Source organism: Crinia signifera, chromosome 2 (assembly GCF_055691185.1).
Source record: "Crinia signifera chromosome 2, ASM5569118v1, whole genome shotgun sequence".
Classification (NCBI taxonomy): Eukaryota; Metazoa; Chordata; class Amphibia; order Anura; family Myobatrachidae; genus Crinia; species Crinia signifera.
Genome location: NC_139218.1, coordinates 370,781,758 through 370,802,465, shown reverse-complemented (window position 1 = coordinate 370,802,465; position 20,708 = coordinate 370,781,758). Strand labels below are relative to the sequence as shown.

At 46.0% G+C, this 20,708-nt stretch overlaps 1 protein-coding gene across 9 annotated transcripts in view; it reads left to right on the top strand.

The window, feature by feature from the left end:
- Positions 1-20,708, top strand: part of GRIA4 (glutamate ionotropic receptor AMPA type subunit 4) — a 299,286-nt gene that overhangs the window by 164,389 nt on the left and 114,189 nt on the right. For all 9 annotated transcript variants that reach the window (XR_014469815.1, XM_083170043.1, XM_083170042.1 and 6 more), the window contains exon 4: positions 10,481-10,665. Coding sequence is in view for 8 of the 9 variants with exons in the window: in XM_083170043.1 (XP_083026169.1) it covers positions 10,481-10,665 (185 nt within the window). In the remaining variant the exon portion in view is untranslated. The remainder of the gene's footprint in view (positions 1-10,480; positions 10,666-20,708) is intronic.

Genomic DNA, 20,708 nt, shown 5'->3' with positions numbered 1-20,708 from the left:
TTCCTGGCGGTGGGGGACGTGAACCCTGCCCGTATCCGCTTCAGGGAGACAAGCAGGGTTAGGGGAGGAAGCAGGGAGGTGGGATTGGGCAGTGGGGACCGGCGAGGAAGTGGTGGGGACCGGCAGGGAGCTCCATAGTAAGGGGATGCACGTGCATCTCGTGCGCGCGCATCCCCTTCCGGCGGATGGTGAATCTACCACCAGCCCCTGCAAGAATGAGAGCAGCTCCACCTGTATATGACCATATAATGGTACCCTTGCTTGGGGGCATACAGGTAATATAACAAAAGGAAAGAGAGAAAAAAAACCAGTTTGCACTGTTGAGAGCGCTTATCTTGGCTGTTTACTCAATAAGAGCAGCTGTGCACAGGATTGGTCAGATCCCAAAAGCAAAGAATGACAGAAAGAACAGCGCTCCAAATAAATATGATGATTAAATAAAACTGCCCCGACTGCCTCCAAAGCAGGTCCTGGGGGCTTATTCAACCCAGGACGCCGGGGGCCAATTAAAATGCTGCACCGGCAGCCAATCAAAGCAGCTGCTAGTACGCGAGCTCTGATTGGCTCACCAGCCGATGCTGCATTTTAATTGGCCACCGGCATCCTTGGTTAAAGAAGCCAGCGCTCCGGGACCTCCTTGTTGCAGCTCAGCGGTAGAGGAGATGCGGAGCAGGAGCCGGGTTATGGTAAGTCAAGTGAGGAGGGAATGGAAATGAGTACCGAGCCCCAAAATTCCTGATGGCAGCCCTGCTGGTCCTTCTTCAGAAGTGTGGTAGATAAATAGAACACTGAACTACTGGATGCAGTCATATAAATCACATATCTGGTCTTGGAATCGGTACATCTGTCAGAATGAACTTAGGTCTACAGTCATTAGGTCGACCCCATTAGGTCGACTGGCAGGAAGGTCGACCTGATTTAAGGTCGACATGGGCCAAGGTCGACATGACTTAAGGTCGAATTTGCATAAAGGGCGACATGATGAAGGTCGACTGGTCATAAGGTCGACATGGGGTTTTCACTGTTTTTTTTAGCCGAATGTCGACACAGTCGACATGGACACAGTTGGCAATGAGAATCGGACCCTCGCATCGCTCACTTCGCTCGCAATGCATCGGGCACGGTGGCTCGCTTCGCTCGCCACAACTTTAATAACCACCTCCACGCCCCAATGGATGGTAGGGCATGAAATACCGCCTGTCGGCACATGTCGGCTCAAAAAACAGTGAAAAAAGCCATGTCGACCTTATGACCAGTCGACCTTCCTCATGTCGACCTTTATGCAAATTCGACCTTAAGTCATGTCGACCTTGGCCCATGTTGACCTTAAGTCAGGTCGACCTTCCTGCCAGTCGACCTAGTGGGGTCGACCTTATGACTAGACCTAAGTTCATTCTAATAGATGACCGCTTCCCCTTGTCTTAGTACTATTAGATAACCATGGTTGTTGTGGGGGCAATCAACCTCTTTAGGTAAGGTAACACAGGTCAGCATTTACTAAGATGGGAGTTCTATTGATGATGGGATTCTACCTATTACTGTATGTTCTAGAAGGTGCTAAATAAACCAGAAGTTGAATCTGGTTGCTAGAAGCAATATTCTATCTTCAATAGAACTCCCATTTTGGTCAGTTTACCTCACAGTATAGCTAGTAACACCGGTAATCTGTAACAACGTGATTATTCAGGAACTGTAATTTTCCAGTGTGAGGTGAATTGAGGTGAATTTAGCAGACACTTCTACAAACTGACCAGAGAAATAACCGCTTAGTATAGTGGAGATAATGGGCCTTATTTTGGTTCATTCTTTCTGACAAAATCCTTCTTAGATGGGCAAAACCATGTGCACTGCAGGTGAGGCAGGTGTTACTTGTGCAGAGAGAATTAGATTTGGGTGGGGTTTTACTTCAAAGTGAGATCTATATTGCAGTGTAAAAATAAAGCAGTCAGTATTTACCCTGCACAGAAACAAAATTACTCACCCAAATCTAATTCCCTCTGCACATGTTACATCTGCCTCCCCTGCAGTGCACATGGTTTTGTCCATCTAAGAAGGATTTTGTCAGAAAGAATGAACCAAAATAAGGCCCATAATAGTCACAAGAAGGTCCCAGTGTTGTACAGGTGGACACCTGGGGGAATCAAACTCATTCACTCACGGAAAGTCACGCTAGGTCAGTGGCCAATAACAACAGGCAAAAAAGGGGTACCAGTTATGGTAATGAGATAAATAAACCAGTGTGGTGTAGAAGGGAGAGTTTTACCTACTGAGGTATATGGCAATGGGTACACTGGGGATGCATCTATAACTGTTAAGTGATATAGGTTATTAGCACACAGGTTTCATATCCACTGCATTTAAATCCATTTTATTTTATATTCAAAATAAGTTTAATAGTAACTATATTTATGATAATGATATAATATGGGATCACATTGAATGACATTCAGTGGTCATTTCATATTGGAGGCATATTGTACACTAGTGCTCAATGATTTTACCATTTTATTTAATGAGATTAAGCCAAAACTATTATCAATAGAATAATAATAATAATAGACGTACAGGAGTAGTAGAGCCACAAATTGAATTTAAGTGCCACGTTTGGCCACATGCTGGATAACCTTGAACTTAAAAACACCATATGCCACATACTGTATATAGATTTACTTGCCCAGGGGCATGGTGATTCATGTTACTGTATTGAAATGGTTATAGTTTTGCTTATTAAACGCCAACCAGTTCCACAGCTATGTACGGGGTAATAACTACAACCTGACATATACATTTTAATACAGTATGTATATGAATAAACTGTCATGTGGCAGAAGCAGAACTACTGTGTGTCATAATGTTGGGTTGGAGTGGAAGAGGGGAGCCCAAACAATATTTTTGCACCTGGGCCAACGACTCACAAGTTCCGCCACTGCCTTGGAGCCTGCCATACTCTCCATTAAGTGGGTTCTATAGTATTTCAGAATATATACCGTAGACACCTTAGTGGTTTTCTCCTAGTACCAACCTTGTACCGATTGGCTCAGGTCTTGGCACTGGCAGTGAGTCTGGCTTGTATGGCTTTTTATTAAAAGGTGATGGGGGGGGGGGTTATACTCTATGGACCTTATTCGGGTTTGTACGATCGCATGCAAATTTGCATGCAAGCGCAATGATTTAGAAATGCGCATGTGCCGGGTGCTTGCGTCTACGGCGAACAGATTGTCGGGATCTGAATTGGACTGAGACTTCCTCCACTCTGCTCTATGAGAGTTCCTCTTTTGTGAATATGCCGGGACTACATGCAATCTATAGTGACAATGACAAAGGCAACACTATCAGGAGGTGATACATTTTTAAAGAATTGCACTGCCTGCAGGACCAAGATTTTACACAAAGGATGGTCAGATGATCAAATAGGCGCGCTCTGTAGTTTGCCAGAACATGTTTAAAGCTTAAAAAGATAGCAGATAACTGTTACGGAAAAAGCGGATAGGTGCATAGGCGGGCTGCCATGATTGGTCGGTGGGTATTATTAGAGCTTCATGATTTGTGGCTAGACTATAAATCCTTTCTACGGGCAGCCCAGCAAATGAGTGCACTGAGCTGATTACCGGGTGTGATTGTTTCCGTAATACCCAGTAGACAGCTTTAAGCGGATTAGTCTTTAGTGCTGCCCTTTTACCAGTGAGAGTGTCAGGAGGCCACAACACGTGGATCAGCCAATTGATGCCACTTTTCAACACACAGGCTAGGAAGGTACAGTATCTTGGGAGCCAAGATAGCTTCCTCCCACAGACGAACATCAACTCCTTCTTGCCACAGACTTCGCCGGACAGTGGGAGGGTTGAGTATCCCATTATGGGTCTTGGATGCACTGTAAAGCCACCAAAGATCTGGGTTCTATGTAATATAAAAAGATCTGTATTCCAAAGCTACTACAGTTTGATTCTACACTGGACACTGCAGGGTGGCTGCTTTGTTCCGTGTCCTTCTAAGCATTGTGTCTTGAATATTGCTCTGCTTTCTATATTGAATAGTCATTACTAGAATGCGTACTATATTGTATTGTGTTTATTATAATACTATGGGTCTGATTTATCAACAAGCTTTGTCATACTGTATGCAACCAATTGTAAAACTCTGTGCATAATTAAAGGTGCTTCTGCCAATCAGCTCCCAACTGTGAATTTTTCAAACACAAGACACGAGCTGATTGGCTGGAGCACCATTTACAGTATCATACTCAATGAGTTTTAAAACTTATTGTAAACTCAGCCCTTATTGGTAGCGTTTGTACTATATACTATTATAGGATTTCTTTCTGTGTTGTAATCATTACTAGAATGCTCTTGAATGATTTTTACTAGACTAGTCTCTGCTTTAAATATCAGTCTTATTGGATTGTATTATATTTAATTATAGCACTTTGAAATACCAGTGCCTCATATATCTTATTGCCTATATAAAACCATGTCCACTTGCGTTGGTCACACCCACTTTCCATTTACAGAACATGGCTACACAAACCTGGGCCTCTGGCAGGGACGTGCAGTCAGGGGAGGCAGTGCTTCCCCTGTCATTTTGTTTCAAAATAATACAAAGAATATACCTATGACACATATTCTGTGTCATAAGTATTTTCTTTAGATTATTTTACTAGATTGAATTATTTAACCTAGTTTGGGAGGCACCGATAAGCGTGCCTCCCACAAAGAACGGCAAGGGGATGAAGCGGGGGCGGGGCTAAGCAGTTGGCTAAAAAAAAGCCATTAAAAATAACGCCAAAAGCGGCACTGCTAGAAGTGCCTAATTGACAAGGGCTGCTGTGATTGGACACAGCCACCACCGCATGTCCCTGGCCTCTGGTATGAGGAACTGTGCAGGATCTGATAGACCGGAGACAGGCAGTGATGTGTGTTCATTAGGTTACCATGCTGCCCCTTTAAACAGGGCCGAAACTAGGGTTTCCGGCGCCCGGGGCAAGGCAGTCATTTGGTGCCCCCCCCCCAGTGATGCTGCTGCGCGCCGGAGGCCTAATTTGGGGACGTGGCCTATAATCGCTGCTCTCCCGCGAGGCCACGCCCCCATTTTGCCGCTATGGGGGCATGACCCAGAGGCTCTGTGAGCCTCTAGCCATGCCCCCAGCCCCCTGGCTGCGGGAATAGACGCTGTGCGCATGCGCACAGCGTTTATTCCCCGCTGCTTAGTTAGCAGCTGACAGGGGGGACCGACCAAATGACGCCTTGTCCCTGGCGCCAGAGACCCCCCCCCTTGACGTTGCTCAGGCTGGCTCCTACCCGGTGTGCTGGCAAGTGGCGACGGCGGGGTGGCATCCTCTGCTCAGCGCTGGAGGCGGGAGGGAGTCGGGTGGCAGGACAAGGGTGCGCAGTGTGGCATCACCACGTTGCGCCGTTTGATGTCAATAGAGGCGGGGGGCGGGGCTAGCATATTCAACGATGCCGGGTTCACAGCATCGCCGTCAGCAACACCTGTCACCGGACCCCACAGCGCCCCTCACCTCCAGCGCCCGGTGCGCGTGACCCCCCAGCCCCCCCCTAGTTACGGCCCTGCTTTAAACCAGGACATCAATGAATTACACAGCTTTTGTGGCTAGCTGAATTAAAGTCTACATTTCACCTGGTTTTAATCAGCCACAGAACCTGTGTAATCCATGAGTGTTCCGTTTAAGGGATACTATGGTGAGTCTAGTGTTGATGGATGAGGCCACCGATCCAAGGAAGATGATGAGTGGTTTCAGGACGGAGAGTGTCATCACCACAGAGACTCCACTCATCTGACATGTCACAGTTTCCTTTTCTGATTCTGTTGGTCTACTGGTGCATTGGATTAGCAGTATTGATAGTAACCTACTACATAACGGGAGCAAGGGGTGGATTTGGCTATTCTGTTTTTTGTCTAATGCTGAGTACTTAAGGAAAAAAGCCGTTATATGGGGTTTTTTTACCGCACTGGGTACACATTGGGGGTGATTTTCTGGTTGACACACAGCACTGTGAAGTTCGTAGTGCTGCATGTCTTTTTAAGCCTGCCTGCCTCCCGCAGGGATGTCCGCACGCCACGATCCCTGGCGCACACACAAATCAGGTGTCTTATGCTTGCATGTGTCCTGTGCAAGGACAGGGTGGCCAGCTGACATCCGGTGATGTCAGCTGCCTGCCCCCGGCACCCGTGTCAATGGGTCATTAGCATCAGAACGGCCAGTGTTTTCACGGGAGTGCCCATGAAATGCTGGCCGTTCCCATGGGCTCATCCCCCGGCCCGGTCCGGCGGCGCCGCACGCCCGCACTGTTCTGTGCGAGCGCCCGACGAACTCTGTTTGCCGTGGCCGCTCGCCCACAACAACTTTACATATGCAGAAATGCGCAGATAGGAAACATCGCGCTCCCGTGCGAATTCGCTTGGGAGCACATGGACCAGACTAAGGTCCATTAGCCGATCATCGGTAATGATATGCGCGATAATGATATTTTTGTGCACAGCTAATGTGTACGGACTATGGGCCTAATTCAGACCTGATCGCAGGGCACATTTTGTTCACAAATGGGCAAAACAGTGTTGCACTTAGGGAAGCCAATCCCGGGGCATTTTTTCAATCCCGGAATTCGGGATTGAAAAATGCCCAATCCCGGGATCCCCGGGATTGGCTTCCCTACTAATAAAAACCCACCTGCAGGGGGGGGGGGGGGGGGAGGGTGTAACATGTGAGCGAGAGTTAGATTTGGGTTATTTTGTTTCTGTGCAGGGTAAATACTGGCTGCTTTATTTTTACAGTGCAATTTAGAACACACCCCACCTAAATCTAAATTTATCTGCACACGTTACATCTGCCCCACCTGCAATGGTTTTGTCCATTAAAGAAAGATTTCATGCTGAATTAGGCCCAATCTCTTTAACAATGCGCGATCCTATGGCTTGTTAATGACTCCCATTGTTGTTGGTACATGTAGTAAAATCCTGATTATATTATCAGTGACTGCACGCTCCTTGATGTGGCCACAGAAATGATCACATTTAATGTATATGATGTTATGTACATCGTATGCTCAGGGAGCTTCAGCCAGATAAACTATAACGATATCTTTAATGGACGATATTGTCTAATGTGTACCCAGGTTTTAACATTTAAAAAACAGCGTAACAATAATAAGAGTATAGTAACAAACACAGATTAGAAATACTGTACATTGCAATTAATCAATTAACTAATTGTAAGATTTTCCATAATAATATTCGCAATATTAATATAATTACTGTTATAAATTCCTAAGCACTTACTATCTGATTGGTGCCGGATATTCATAACGATGCTCAAATACAGTCTGTAATTTGTCTGTAAGTCACAGCAAAATATTTCCTCTATGTCCTGTTAATTGTGATTTTTTACAATTAAGCACAAAATGAGACATATGGTGCTCTAAACTCACGGCACATCAACAGCACAAACAATGCTGAGACGCCAGGAACTGGAATTTATTACATTTCTGCAAATTGCATTACTCTGTATTTGTACAAGTGACACAAGGGAATTCGTGGGCTGGATATACAATTGCCTGATTTTTTTTTTTTTTTTACCATGATTAGGATAGAACCAGATCTAGATGTTATGGGGCATTTAAATGTGCATATTACAACCTATTATGGTAAAGAGGCAATGGTCACCACATGCCTTTGCCCGTTGTAAAGCACTTCGATAATACAAAAAACCTCTTAGTACAGCAGATAAATTCATCTTGGGTGTTAACTAAAGTAGCAAAGCAGTTATTAAAAAAAAATCTGTCCACATATCATCTACAGTATATAATAAAATTGACTGCTGATAAAAAAAACAACAACATGTCATCATGTTGAAATGTAATGGTAGTTGGTCTGAACTCTGTCCCCATACATCAGTGTCAGAGAGCCGGAGTGACTTGCGATGATAGAGTGATAGATGTATGAAGCGGTGATAAGGGAGAAGTGAGCCAGAGAAGTGGCCCATGGCAACCAATCAGATTTGAAGTAACATCTATAATTTGCATAATATAAAATTATACAGAGCAGCTGATTGGGTAATATGGACCACTTCTCCTCTGGCTCACTTCTCCTCCCTTATTACTGCTTCATACATCTACCCCAGAGTGAGGCATTGGGGGAGCAATGAGGAGGTGTGGGGTGATAGTGCTGGGGTGGGGAAGAGAGAGAGAAAAAGGGGCAGGGGTCAGTGAGAGAGATGGGTCATTTCCGTTGGTATAATATATGCATGCTCGGGATGCAGGCGGTTAGGATGCTGACAGTCAGAATACTGTGGTCGGCATCTTGACGGAGGGAATCCCAACACGAGTCAGGTAAGTATAGTATATTAACCCTTCCCCCAAACCTGCCCTTCTAGCAGGCTAACCCTAATATTCCCCCCTGGCACCCTGACTCTAATCCTCCGCACTAGTCCTAACTACTGTATATAGAGCAGTATTTTCCCTTTGCAGAATGGTATTTCCCATGTCCTGTAATGTATAATGTACAGTATTGCTTATGTTCACACTTTCCCAGTACAGACCTGCTGACATGAACACTTCCTACGGTGTCATCATTCAACTATTGGTTTTACAATTGCAGTAACCTGGACTAAATTCTTTAATTGCTTTTCAATGTAGTTCATTAACACCAATTCATTAATTCTGCTCAGGGTAATGCAATTGGAAAATAGTGGGAGCGGGGCATTATAGTGCTATAAATATGGGTCATGTTGGCATTTCACCTAGCTTAGTCACAACGGCTCCGCTGAGAGAGATTCTGTTCTGGTGCCGTGAGCTGTTAAAGTGCATCTGTCACCCACACGTGGAGATTCAGTAATGCTGCTGGTGTACAGTGAGGCTGTATGTTCCTGATACTGGTTCAGGCAACAAAACAGCTGCTTCCAGTGTGCATAGGTACAGGGACAGTATAACAATGGGGTGTATGGGACAGACCCAGGCATTTTCATTAACATAGGCCCATCGTCATGACAACATACTGTAGTAATGACCATATCGTAGCCTCCAACTCTACCGATTTACCCGGTACAGCAACGTTTTTTTTAACGATATATACAGTTAAACCCACCGATTGTACTGGTTTTTAGACCTTACAGAGCATTTTCCCCCTACATAGAAGTGATTAGAAAATAAGACTACAACTCCCAGAATCCCTCGGACAAAAAGCACCACCGCTAGCCAATCACATCACAGCTACGGCGGTGACAGCGAGGCTTGGAACACATGTCCAGGAAGTGGTGCATTCCCTGTAATTATATGCCCCGTTCCCTGTACGCTGGGCTCAGGCCTAACCGGGTGACTTCCGATCTGTCAAGTAACTAACAACACATTGAGCCCCGGCATCCCCTCTGCTTCCAACAGACTCCCCTCCCCGCAGCAAAGCCCCAGACATGAAACCAATCTATTTAAAATCTAGGAAAGGAGGCATGGCCACACCCTCTTTACCAGTGGCCATGCCCCTCCCCAATTTGTACCAATTTTTACATATACAATGTTGGAGGGTATTCCATATGTCCATATGATTGGCTATAATTAAGTAATTAAAATTTAATTTTTCTCACAAAATTATGAAAGTTTTCTACTTTTCTACCTGAACATACCCACATAACACTTGTCACTCCCTAATAGCATTGGCCACACCCATACATCACTTGCCACTCCCTCATAGCACTGGCCACACCCACACAACACTGATCACTCCAGCATTTTGTCAATTTTTATTAATACAGGTTAATAAAAGTACCCACATACAGTATGTAAAAAAACAAAGCTTTTTGGTTCGCGCTGTGATGAAAAGGGGCCTGGCTGCCGTCATCACTGAAGGGGCGGGCCCGGCGGCCCTGAAGGCTCTGCACTGCCGGGGAAGCGCCGGGCACCGCTATATACTGCGGCAGGCTGTTTTAGCGGGGCGCTGCCACGGGGGCAGGGCGCATTTTGCCCTTTAAAAATAGGGCGGGGCGCAGCACCCCGCTAAAACAGCCTAGCTGGAACACTAGATGATAACGCTCCAGCCAATCACCTATGTTTGAAAAATGACAGTTTGGAGTTGATTGGCTGGTGAATTATGACATTCTACTTTATCTCAACTTTATCTCTTCACCAGGTGTAACCTGCCCCTATGTGGGAAATAAGGAATTTGATTGTAAGCTTGCGAGCAGGGCCCTCCTACCTCTATGTTGGTTTGTTACTACTCAGTTTGTTTAATCACTGTTTCCAATTGTAAAGCGCAATGGTATCTGCTGCGCTATATGAGAAAATTTAAATAAATAAAATCAAAATAAATTAGGAAATTAAACATTTTTGGAGCAGGGGATGAACCTTTTATAATCTTGTCACAAATTTCCTTTTTAAAATATTACTTTAATTTAAAGACGTCTTTACTGTTACAGTCTGTGGTGTAATTTTCACTGTTTATAAGTACTAATTCGCCCTTATATCTTGTTTGTTTGTAGGATACTCCATACTTCAGGCAATCATGGAAAAGGCAGGGCAGAACGGTTGGCAAGTTAGTGCGATATGCGTGGAAAACTTCAATGATGCCAGTTACCGACGCCTTTTAGAAGACCTGGATCGAAGACAAGAAAATAAGTTTGTAATAGATTGTGAAGTTGAAAGACTTCAGAACATCTTGGAGCAGGTAATTACTGTTTTATCCTTTCTTAATGTCTTCTGTTTAGATAAGTAATAATTATTTTTGACTTGAGTGAAAAACCTTTAAATCCTGCTTGGTCAGCCACATTAGAGAGAAGACAATTGAAATCTTCTTCAAAGAAGGAACTTTTAGAGGTCATCAGTATTTTAAAATAGGAGAGTATAACATTTTGGCTATCCAATTAAAATTAGAGATGTGCAGGCTCTGATTTACTCTGATTTCAAAGCAGGATCTTACTGGCTATCAACTGTCAACAACTGTCATGTGATTTGGGATAGCCAATAAGATCCTGCTTTGAAATCAGAGTAAATCAGAACCTGCACATCTCCATTTAAAATACAATAAAGTGATAAGACTTTTTTCTCCATTAATATACTTAAAACATTATGGGGTTGATTTATCAAGTAGTGAAAGAAGTGGAGAAAGTTGCCCGCAGCCATTAATCCGCTTTTACCTATCATCTTATAGAATATACTTGATAAATTCTACCTCTAAGCTAATTGGTTGCCAGCTTCTCCGTTGGTCCATTTCTCCACAACGGAACTAATTACACACTCGCTGGGCCATTCGTGGCAGGGAGGGAGGACTGGGGGCGGAAACAGCGCTGGACCTGATCCCCATGAAAATGGTGGCCATTCCCAATGGAACATGGGCGTATTGATGCCTGCTGGGGGCGGTTGGATGATGTCACAGGACGGCAGCACCTTCCCCATATTTGGCGGACGCCAAAGGAAATAAAAGTCATTTGAGCCTGAATTTTATTTCCGATGGCAGGAGAAATCATTCGATGGTCTGCGTATTCCAGGGGATGTGTTAGCGAACGCAGCCCCTCGCTTGATTTGTGATTTGTCAGGGAAGGGGGGTTGGGCGTTCATCGGATCGGTGTTTCAGTGCTTGATAAGCCAACATGATTCCTACAGATTGGGCTGAGAAATTGTCCCAAATTGGATGCATGTGATGTCCCCATTAGGTCCAATGTGCGGCCCCGTGCGCATCGGACTTGAGTCGAAGGTCAGACCTGCGACTCTGACTCCCCTCCCTGCAGCGGGGTCACATGCAATATATCACATGTGAAGGAACCGCAAGAGATGAATTGTATGCAGGTCCCAGGCAGCTGAGAGGGGTCGTATGGGTATACACTAATGCAGTTTATCGCAGTAGTGTATGGCCACAGTACCAGCATTGTATGCCTCCATGTCTGCCCCATAGCAAAGTATCCTGTCCCCTGTTTGGCGGTGCATGCGCTGTCACGCTTCCATGCACAATCGTGCCAGGAGGAGGACAGTGGCAGGTCCCCCCCCCCCCCCCCCCATCCCCCCAATGTAAAGTCTAGCTTTGCCCCTGTCACTTTTTCAACAATCTTCATATCAGACTGTGGATTACCTAGGAGCAGACGTAAGAAAGCACTGTGCTAAATTACTCAGTGGTTCTCTGTCTCAATCAATCACTGCTACTCTGCAAATGCCAATCACACAGACTCCTGTATTGTAAATGATTTAAATATATTCACAAGGATGCAGATTGTGCCGATCCAGCTCATACGGCTGCACCTGCTGCAGGAACAGCGCTTCCTATTCCTATGTGACGCACCTCTACCACCTGGGACTTTCCCAACCCCGAGGCCAGAGCTGTTGCTCCTTATCTCTCATTGGGGCAGATGTATTAACCAGCGTTAAGTGCAAAAATGCACTTAACGCTGGTTAACTGGGGGGATTACGTCTGTCCTAATGTATTACTAGCGCACCTAACGTGCGCTAGTGACAGCCCGCCGAGTTACGCTCGGCGGGGCTGTCCCTGCAATCCCCCCCAGGGATTAACGGCCGGGGTGATGTATTAACAGCCTTCAAGGCGTTAATTCACCCCGGCCGCTTCGCCAGCTCAGGACTAGCGTTGTCCTATCCCCCACTATGGGGACAACGCTAGCCCTGCGTCTGGCTTGGGCTGCGCTGGAGATCTCGCGGTTTTAGCGAGATCTCGCGCATGCCCAGTAAGCCGGGCAGGGGGGGCGACGGCGACTGCGCATGTGCGGGGCGGCGAGGGAGCCGATAAGGAGAGCCATTAACGCTGGGGATAACGGCTCTCCTTATCGGCTTTGCGGGGGTTAATACATCTGCCTATAACGTTTGCCCGCTTCTCCACGTTATGCTGGAGAAGCGGGACTCGTTATTCTCAAAACGTTATAGGCATAGTACACAGTACATCTGCCCCATTGTTTGCAGTTCCCACATCAGACCATACAACTGCTTTGGGGTATTAGCAGCACAGTGACGCTAGAACATTTGCTGGGTACAGTATATATTAATGTTCGGTGGAAGTGATCCCAGCGTTGTTGCACATTAGTATTATACGTCAGATGAAAGCAATGTATACACGGGGTTATACTGGTTGATTCGCAGCCTTGCAAGTCCATCTAACCCTGCCTTATGAATGGTGGTGCGACGTCCCACCATTCGCAAGGGCGATTCGCTCGCAGGGACTGCGAATGGATGTTACACAGTAATATCCATTTGCAGCCTTGGGGGATCCTCCCACATCATTCGATGGTCAGCAACCATCGAATGATGGCGAAGGCGCACGCATATAAAAGTGACTCTGAAGTCACTTATATATGTGTGGACGCACAGGGGGAAGTGGGCGGGCAGCTGACATCCGGTGATATCAACTGCCCGCCCTCCGCTCCCGTGACTTGGTCCCATTAGCATGAGAACACCCAATGTTCTCATGGGAATGCCCATGAACTGCTGGGCGTTCCCATGTGCTAATAAGCTGCCCCCCCAGCCCCTTTCTCTCCCCCCCCCGCCTGCTACTGTACCTTGGGTGCGTGCGCGCACCAAGCTCATGCACATGTGCAGAAATGCGCATATGCAAATAAGAAACATCGACCACATGTGAACACACGCGGCCATCCGAACAGACCAGAATAAGGTCCACAGTATATAGTTCATGTGGCTATAGATGCTAATAATTGTGACCATAAAATAATGCAGCTTTCAGCGACTTTAGTGATTGGAGGGGGGGAGGGGGGGGGCGTGGTGGCTCACTAAAATCATTACAGAGGTAATGATGAAGCAGAAGGGTCATCAACTCCCCCATTCTAGAACCATCCTCTTTACCTCCCTCCGGTGCAGTCTCTGGGGTAAATGTAATGGTCTATGATTACCGATTCCTTATGAGTTTTGGACAATTTAGCCACTAGATTTAAAGCGTCAATACTTTAAAAGGCCAACCTGCTTTTTGCCTTTGAAATTATGCCCGCTTTAAATCAAGCAGTTAAATGCCAGAGACTCCTGGTGTGCTGGCAACCTGCATGCTACTGTATGATATTGACCCTACAGTATGTTTCTGTTTTGCCTTGAACACGCAGCGAGTGTAAAGCCTACATCAGAACGACCAGCTTGCAATCTTGATTGTGTCACGATTTCCCTTGTACACCCCGGCAGTCCTGGACTCACAATTTAGTGCGTTTTTGACACACCGTGTGCTAACAGTGTACTTACGATGCATCGTACAATCCAGTTGTCGTTTATGATCGATCGTCTTGGTCTCGGAATGTGTTCCTCTCCTCTCAAATTACAATGCTGTGCCACAGGAGGCGGGGTGGGAGTGTCTGGGAAAATGCCAATCAAATGATGCAGGGTTGTAACATCCATCGAATGACCAATCACTTGTGCAAAATCCCACTCACGATCGGCACCCAATCACGAGTAACAAAACTCAAAGCATCGCAACGACCCGTCAAAATCATGCGTTTGGGCTTAAAATCATTCTGATGTATGGCCAGCATGGGTCTTGGGGGGGGGGGGGGCTTCCAATTAAATACTAGTGCAGGGCATTAGAATATACAATTAATGGTACCTCGAGAATCGGTTTCTCCTTTGAGCATTGGTACAGGCACTGTTATGTAGACCATGCAGCAAAGATGTCCATTTTCCGAGGAAAAAGCTTTATGGGGAGTAAAATAAAGTCTTTTTTTTTCCAATCTCATTTAATCTTCATATCCGAGACATGGAGCGAGCTTCCCCTAAAGGCTGCTTAAGATTAGAGGGAAGCATTGATTATTTATATATATCAAAAGCAACACAGAAATGATTAGAAATCATCTAATGCGTAGAATGCAGTGTTTTGTACTGCATCAGTGTAAAATTCTAAAGACGCTCTCTGCATTATCTGTATCCTTCCCCATAACGATGCTACTGTATGTGTAATTAATTTTTGTATTTGTATATACAGTATAGATTCCAATGTAGGAAAATTTGTAGTAAGTGATCGCCATCTAGTGGCAGGAATAAGGTATTTCAAGCACCTGAAAGAGCTGATGTTCAGTGACATGGGCAAGAATTGTGGCCCTGCTTCCGTGTATGCGCATGTATCAAAAAACGATAAAAAAAACTTCTGGGTATTGCATAACATTGGGAAGAAAGTACATTGGGGGAATACAACTGCCTGAGAGATGTTTTTCATTAAGAAATTAAGATTTGTGTGAGGGTCGGTTGTGCTTATAAATGAAAAAAATTAGAGCATGTGGCAAGTTCAACACTGCCCCCAGCTGTCACTGGAGAGACATTACAGAAGGAGGTGGATAGTTTAAACCTGACATAAGTTGGATGTAATTGAAATGCCGCACTTGATTGGCAGTAGCGCACGCAGGGGGGGTTTCTGAGTACCCAGAAACCCCCCCCAGGAGTCTAAGGGGCCTAGGCTGAAAGCTGAGGGTCCCCTCTTTCCATGGGTACAAGAATTTTAAAAATCGGCCCTAGGGAACCGGAGATATCTGACTTCAAAGCAGTGGTCCCCATCCAAGCCTGTTAATTGTTATTCCCAGTCAGATACTTCAGGTTCTGTCTGACTTAGAGTTTTTCTGAGGGTATATTCAAAAAGCTGGGACTCTCTTCCTTTGATGGACACTAGTAGCTTGTCTCTACTGATCCCTAAACCAGAGATATCAGCCTTCGAGCAGCTGGTTACTGCTCCAGCTCCACACACCTGGTATGTAGTTTTATATACTCGTTGGCGGATTGCTCTGCCTCCTGAACTCTGATCCCCTAGTCCCCAATACCATTTGGTAGGTGGGATTCTCTAGTTTTTAATTCCATTAAAAGCTAAGAAATCTATTTCTGGGAACTGGAGATATCTGCAGTCACGCAAGCTGTCCTCCCACCAGAAAATTATGAATAATAAGCCCACTCCACTATACACCCCTCCTCTGCGTATTAAACATCCTGTATAACCCTGGAAGTTATGTATCAGGGCCCCTTCATTCAGCCCAATGCCCCCCTCTCCCACCCCATCTCCCACCATCTGTGCAGTAAAGGGGTAATTAGTGGAAATTACTGATCCAGGCCCTACATGCTGAGCGGTTGATATAATACCCCCTACCACCCGCAGGACATCAAATCTTCCCCCACCCCTAACGCTGGAGGATCGGTAGGGGCCCCAATACATTGTTATGCCCAGGGGCCTACACTGGTGTTGATGCCACTGTATGTATATATATATATATATATATATATATATATATAACAGAAGTAAAGCAGAGGGCACTCACCGTTGAGATGAAATAATTAGAAGAGTTTAATGAAAATAAGGCATGTTAACGTTTCGATCCCCACCTGGATCTTTGTCAAAACATCAGCACTAGGTACAGAGTGATCCTTTCACTACAGCCACATATATATATATAATTATTATTATTATTATTATTATTTATATACATTTGGTCTATCTATAATACTTTAACTGACCCGGCATATACTGGGTCACCTAAGTGTCCATCTCCGTGCTTTGCTCCGCCCCTCTGGAAACCCCCTTCTGAAAATCCTGCGTTTGCCCCTGATTGGGTAGGTGCTGCAGCCAATTAACAGCCTTAATCATACACACACCCCCAAACTGTATAGAGCACAACAGAATGACCCATACCCACCTGAATAGCTGAGCTGTCAATATCTTCATAGAGGTAATTCTGGTACCCTAAGGACCTGATGTGAATTATGTGAGTCGACGTTCTAGAGCTGAGCTTTGCTGTGCTTCAACTGGGAAAAGGCGGAATCCTAGAAATTGGCACCGAATGAATGGTTTGGTACTGTGTAGGATGAGAGCCAGGAAGCAACGGTGTCCCAAAGACCATGGAAAGAAAGGACTTGTAGGAATGGGTTGCACATGTACGAGAGACATCACAAGGAGGTGGAGGTATCAAACCTTATAAAGTGGACAAGTATAGGCATAGGGAGACTGTAGATATCATTTTATAGAATATACAAGGTAAATGATAATTAGGAGTTTGTTTGAACTCCCATCTTCCCAGCAGGGGAAATAGAGTCACTCACCTATTCAATGCTGCCGTTACCGACAGCATTTTTTCTTAAGTCGGATGTGTGTTGTCGGAAACGGCCGCGGATTGTCGAATTCACAGGTGGTTTTGGACAATACGAGGCTGTTTTCGCTGATCCTCGGACTTTACGACACTCGACAGCTAGAACATTGAATTCCGACTGTCAAGTTACCGTCATATCCGACAAAAACGGCACGGATTCCGACTGTCGGGACATTACGACAGTCGGAATCCCATATTGAATACCCCCCTTAGTAGTGTGTAGCTGCCTTTAGATGCAGCAGTGGTCAAAGCATTGACCACCTCAGTCAGAGGTTCCACAATGTGTAATGTTGGGTTTGGGCAAGAAGACTATGACATAGTGGTGGAGTAATGGCATACTGTATAATCTGATTGAAAGGGGTGAGAATTATTTTTTTCAAAACTAGAAATAATAGCCAGATTCTTTATTATGGATGTACACCAGACAGCCAAGAATTGATTTGTGAAAGACATTGAGTATTTGGAAGAGAAGGGGTTAGAGACTTAATATCTGGGATCCCTGTGGGAGAAGAACTGAGTGGCTTCCTGCAATGGGAACCCACTGCTACAGTACATTAATGTTGGGCAGGGCCGCCACTAGAAATGTTGGACCTTCAGTCTGAGCCCCCGGGCCCCCAGTGGCACAGTGGTGCTCCCCCCCCCCTCGCGCCCGCACCCCCACGCGCAACCCACCTCCCCCTACTTCCCCCCAAATTACCATTACTTACCAACCCGCAGCGGCGGCAAGGCATCTCCCTCCTTCATGGATGCTCAGGAGCGCACAATGCACAGTGCAGCCTGCGGAGCCCCGAGCCCCTCAGTATCCTAGGCTCGGCGCTCTGCAGGCTGCACTCTGTATTGTGCGTGCCTGGCTGTGGGGCCGCCGAAGGGGGAGGCGTTGTGCAGCTGCCTGGGCCCCTCCATATGCTGGGGCCCAGGACAGCTGTACCCACAGCACCCACCTGTCGGTGGCCCTGATGTTGGGAGAAGGTTTGTGTGGGAGGACTGAGAAGAGATTTCACTGCTTTAAAGAGGAAATTGTTGATTTAGCAGTAATGAGATATGGGAAGTGTGTTTGCTTAGCAATGTACCAAAATGATAAAACAAGTGCAATTCTCTGTGCGCACCTGGTGCTAGGGTGGGTATCACCTTGGGGCGTTTCTCAGACACCCAGAAACGTACAAAATGGGAAGAAAGTAGGTTCAACCACCACCAGCATAGGATAAATAAACTAATACTTTCCTTCTATGGGATATCCATAGAAGGAAAGTATTAGTTTATTAATCCTATGCTGGTGGTGGTTGAACCTACTTTCTTCCCTGTTTGCTTAGCAATGTCCAGAGAATTTATATAGTATTCTAGGTCAACATGCAGTGGAGCAATTTGTTTTCTTCAGCGCACACATCTAAGTTGCGACACAAATAAATCCTCAGAACGTGCGCTCAGATGCATTTGCTGTTAATTACCATCCGAATCAGGCCCTATAATACTACTTTCAGACCGCAAATGCCGTGTCGCACACGGGATTAGGACACGGGTCCCATCCCCAGAGCAACACGGCAATGCGGTCTGAAAGTTCCGACACCGACACGGCATATTGCCGAGTCGGTGATGTCACATGGGGCGGTGCTGGGCTGCGGCGCGTCATCGGGGGCTCGGGAGAAGGCAGTACTTGGAGCTGACAGTGCTGCCTCCTCCATACTGTGATAGGGACACGGGTCGCTCGACCCAGGCACCCGTTCACACCGCAGTTGACACGGGTCATAGCCGTGTTCAACCCTGGTCAATACCAGGGTTGAATAGCCGTGTTGCTCGACCCGTGGTGCCCTTTTCAGACCGCACCGTGACCCATGTTTAGGCCCCGCGAACACGGCAATATGCCGTGTTCGGAGTGCGGTCTGAAAGCGGTATAAGTTGGAAAGTTATCAATAGAATTAAACTTTGCCACTGCCATGTAAGGTGTGCCACAACTCAGGTCATTGTACATGCTGGAATAAAATAACAAGAGCCTTTGATCAAGCGAATGATTAAGATATGTGACTACTAAAAGGTGGATGGAATTGACGCATTGACTCAGGTCAAGGTGCGGTGTGAAAGCACCATAGCTTATAACCTGGGTCAACCAACCCGGCAATTTGACCCAGGTTGCAAGAAGGAACAATCACAGGTCACCCTCTGTATAATGGGTGACCCGGGTTTAATGTGAAAGCCCGGCATTGCGAAGGGAAAGGGGTATTAGAGTTAAACAGCAAACTGGTAAAAGTGTTTTTGTAGAGCACTTGCGCAATTGCCCGAAAATTGCAGATTGAGATTTTTGGATGACTGCACATGCGCCAGTTCACGTGCGTGAACACTGTATACCCCTTTTACATTGTACATGCCAGGTTGCATCTGAGATTTGGACATGGGTCCGTCCCCGAAGCAGCCAGCATTTGCGCTGCTTATTGCCGGGTTGCTGACGACATTTGGGGGGCGGAGCGGAGTGGCGGTGTGTCAGGTGGGAGCAGCACTGAGGTGATGCTACTGCCTCCTCCATTGAAGTGAACGGGACCCAGGTCGCTCGACACGGGTTACCTGTTCACACTGCCCAGCAACCAGGGTCCAACCCTGGAAAATACACTGCTTTTATCCTGGTTTGGATTGCCGGTTTGCAAGACCCGTGAAACTCGACATAGCCCTTTCACAAAGTACGCCGACCCAGGTCGACCCGGGATTTACCTGGGTTATTTGTGTGGTGTGAAAGGGGTATAAACTGCGATCGAATTTAAGTTCTGATGGGTAGTGGGGACAAGGGTGTGCTATGGGGGCGGCCTTTACAGGATCGGAATGCAACGTTTTCTGGGAGCGGACCAGAAACCACAGGTGTGTCTGGGTCACTCTTGGGGACTGCCGCGTCGGCTGAGTAAAGTCACACGCAGCCACCGAGACCCTGAATATGGGAATCGATCCGTCTATAAGATACAGAGAAAAATAAACTCATAAGCCCAACTTATAGTTTCTCTTCATAATAAAATATTTTACGGTCTAGTCTTATAGAAATCTAATAAATAATTTACTTTGTAGCTTTCAAAGTGAGTTACGCCTGTTTGACACTCCTGACGAGCAAAATAGTGTTTTATGATGTATCACAAGCCTTGTTGTTATATCCTCCAGCAGAAGCCCTTACAATATTAAGCAATATTAGGCAATTTGGCAGATAATATATCACAGAGATGTTAAAGGAAAGTGGAATCCGGATGACATTTTTATAGTTTGTAAACACTTCAGTCTCATTGTAAAGTGCTATCTGCTGGTATAAGGCTAAATAAAGCGAGCTTGTTACTGGGTTTGCGAGGCTCCTAGGACATGGCGAGTAATTGTCTCACTTTACTTTGATTTAGTACAGAGGAAATCTGATGCATTATCTTAATTACCTGCAGTCCTTTCATAATAGATAGATGGATGGAGAATAAGACTGAAGAGAAATAGTTACGGAGCATGACAGTGTTATTATAACCATACAGGGGCTATTTATCACCGGGGGGCAGCACCTTGTGGCAGAGGCTATTTAATTACTGGAATGATGCACCGGTGTTGGGACGGTCGACAGGATTAAGGTCAATATTGATTAGATCAACCACTATTGGTCGATGGGTAGTGGGTCAATATGGGATAAAGGCAGGGCCGGTGGGGTGGGCCC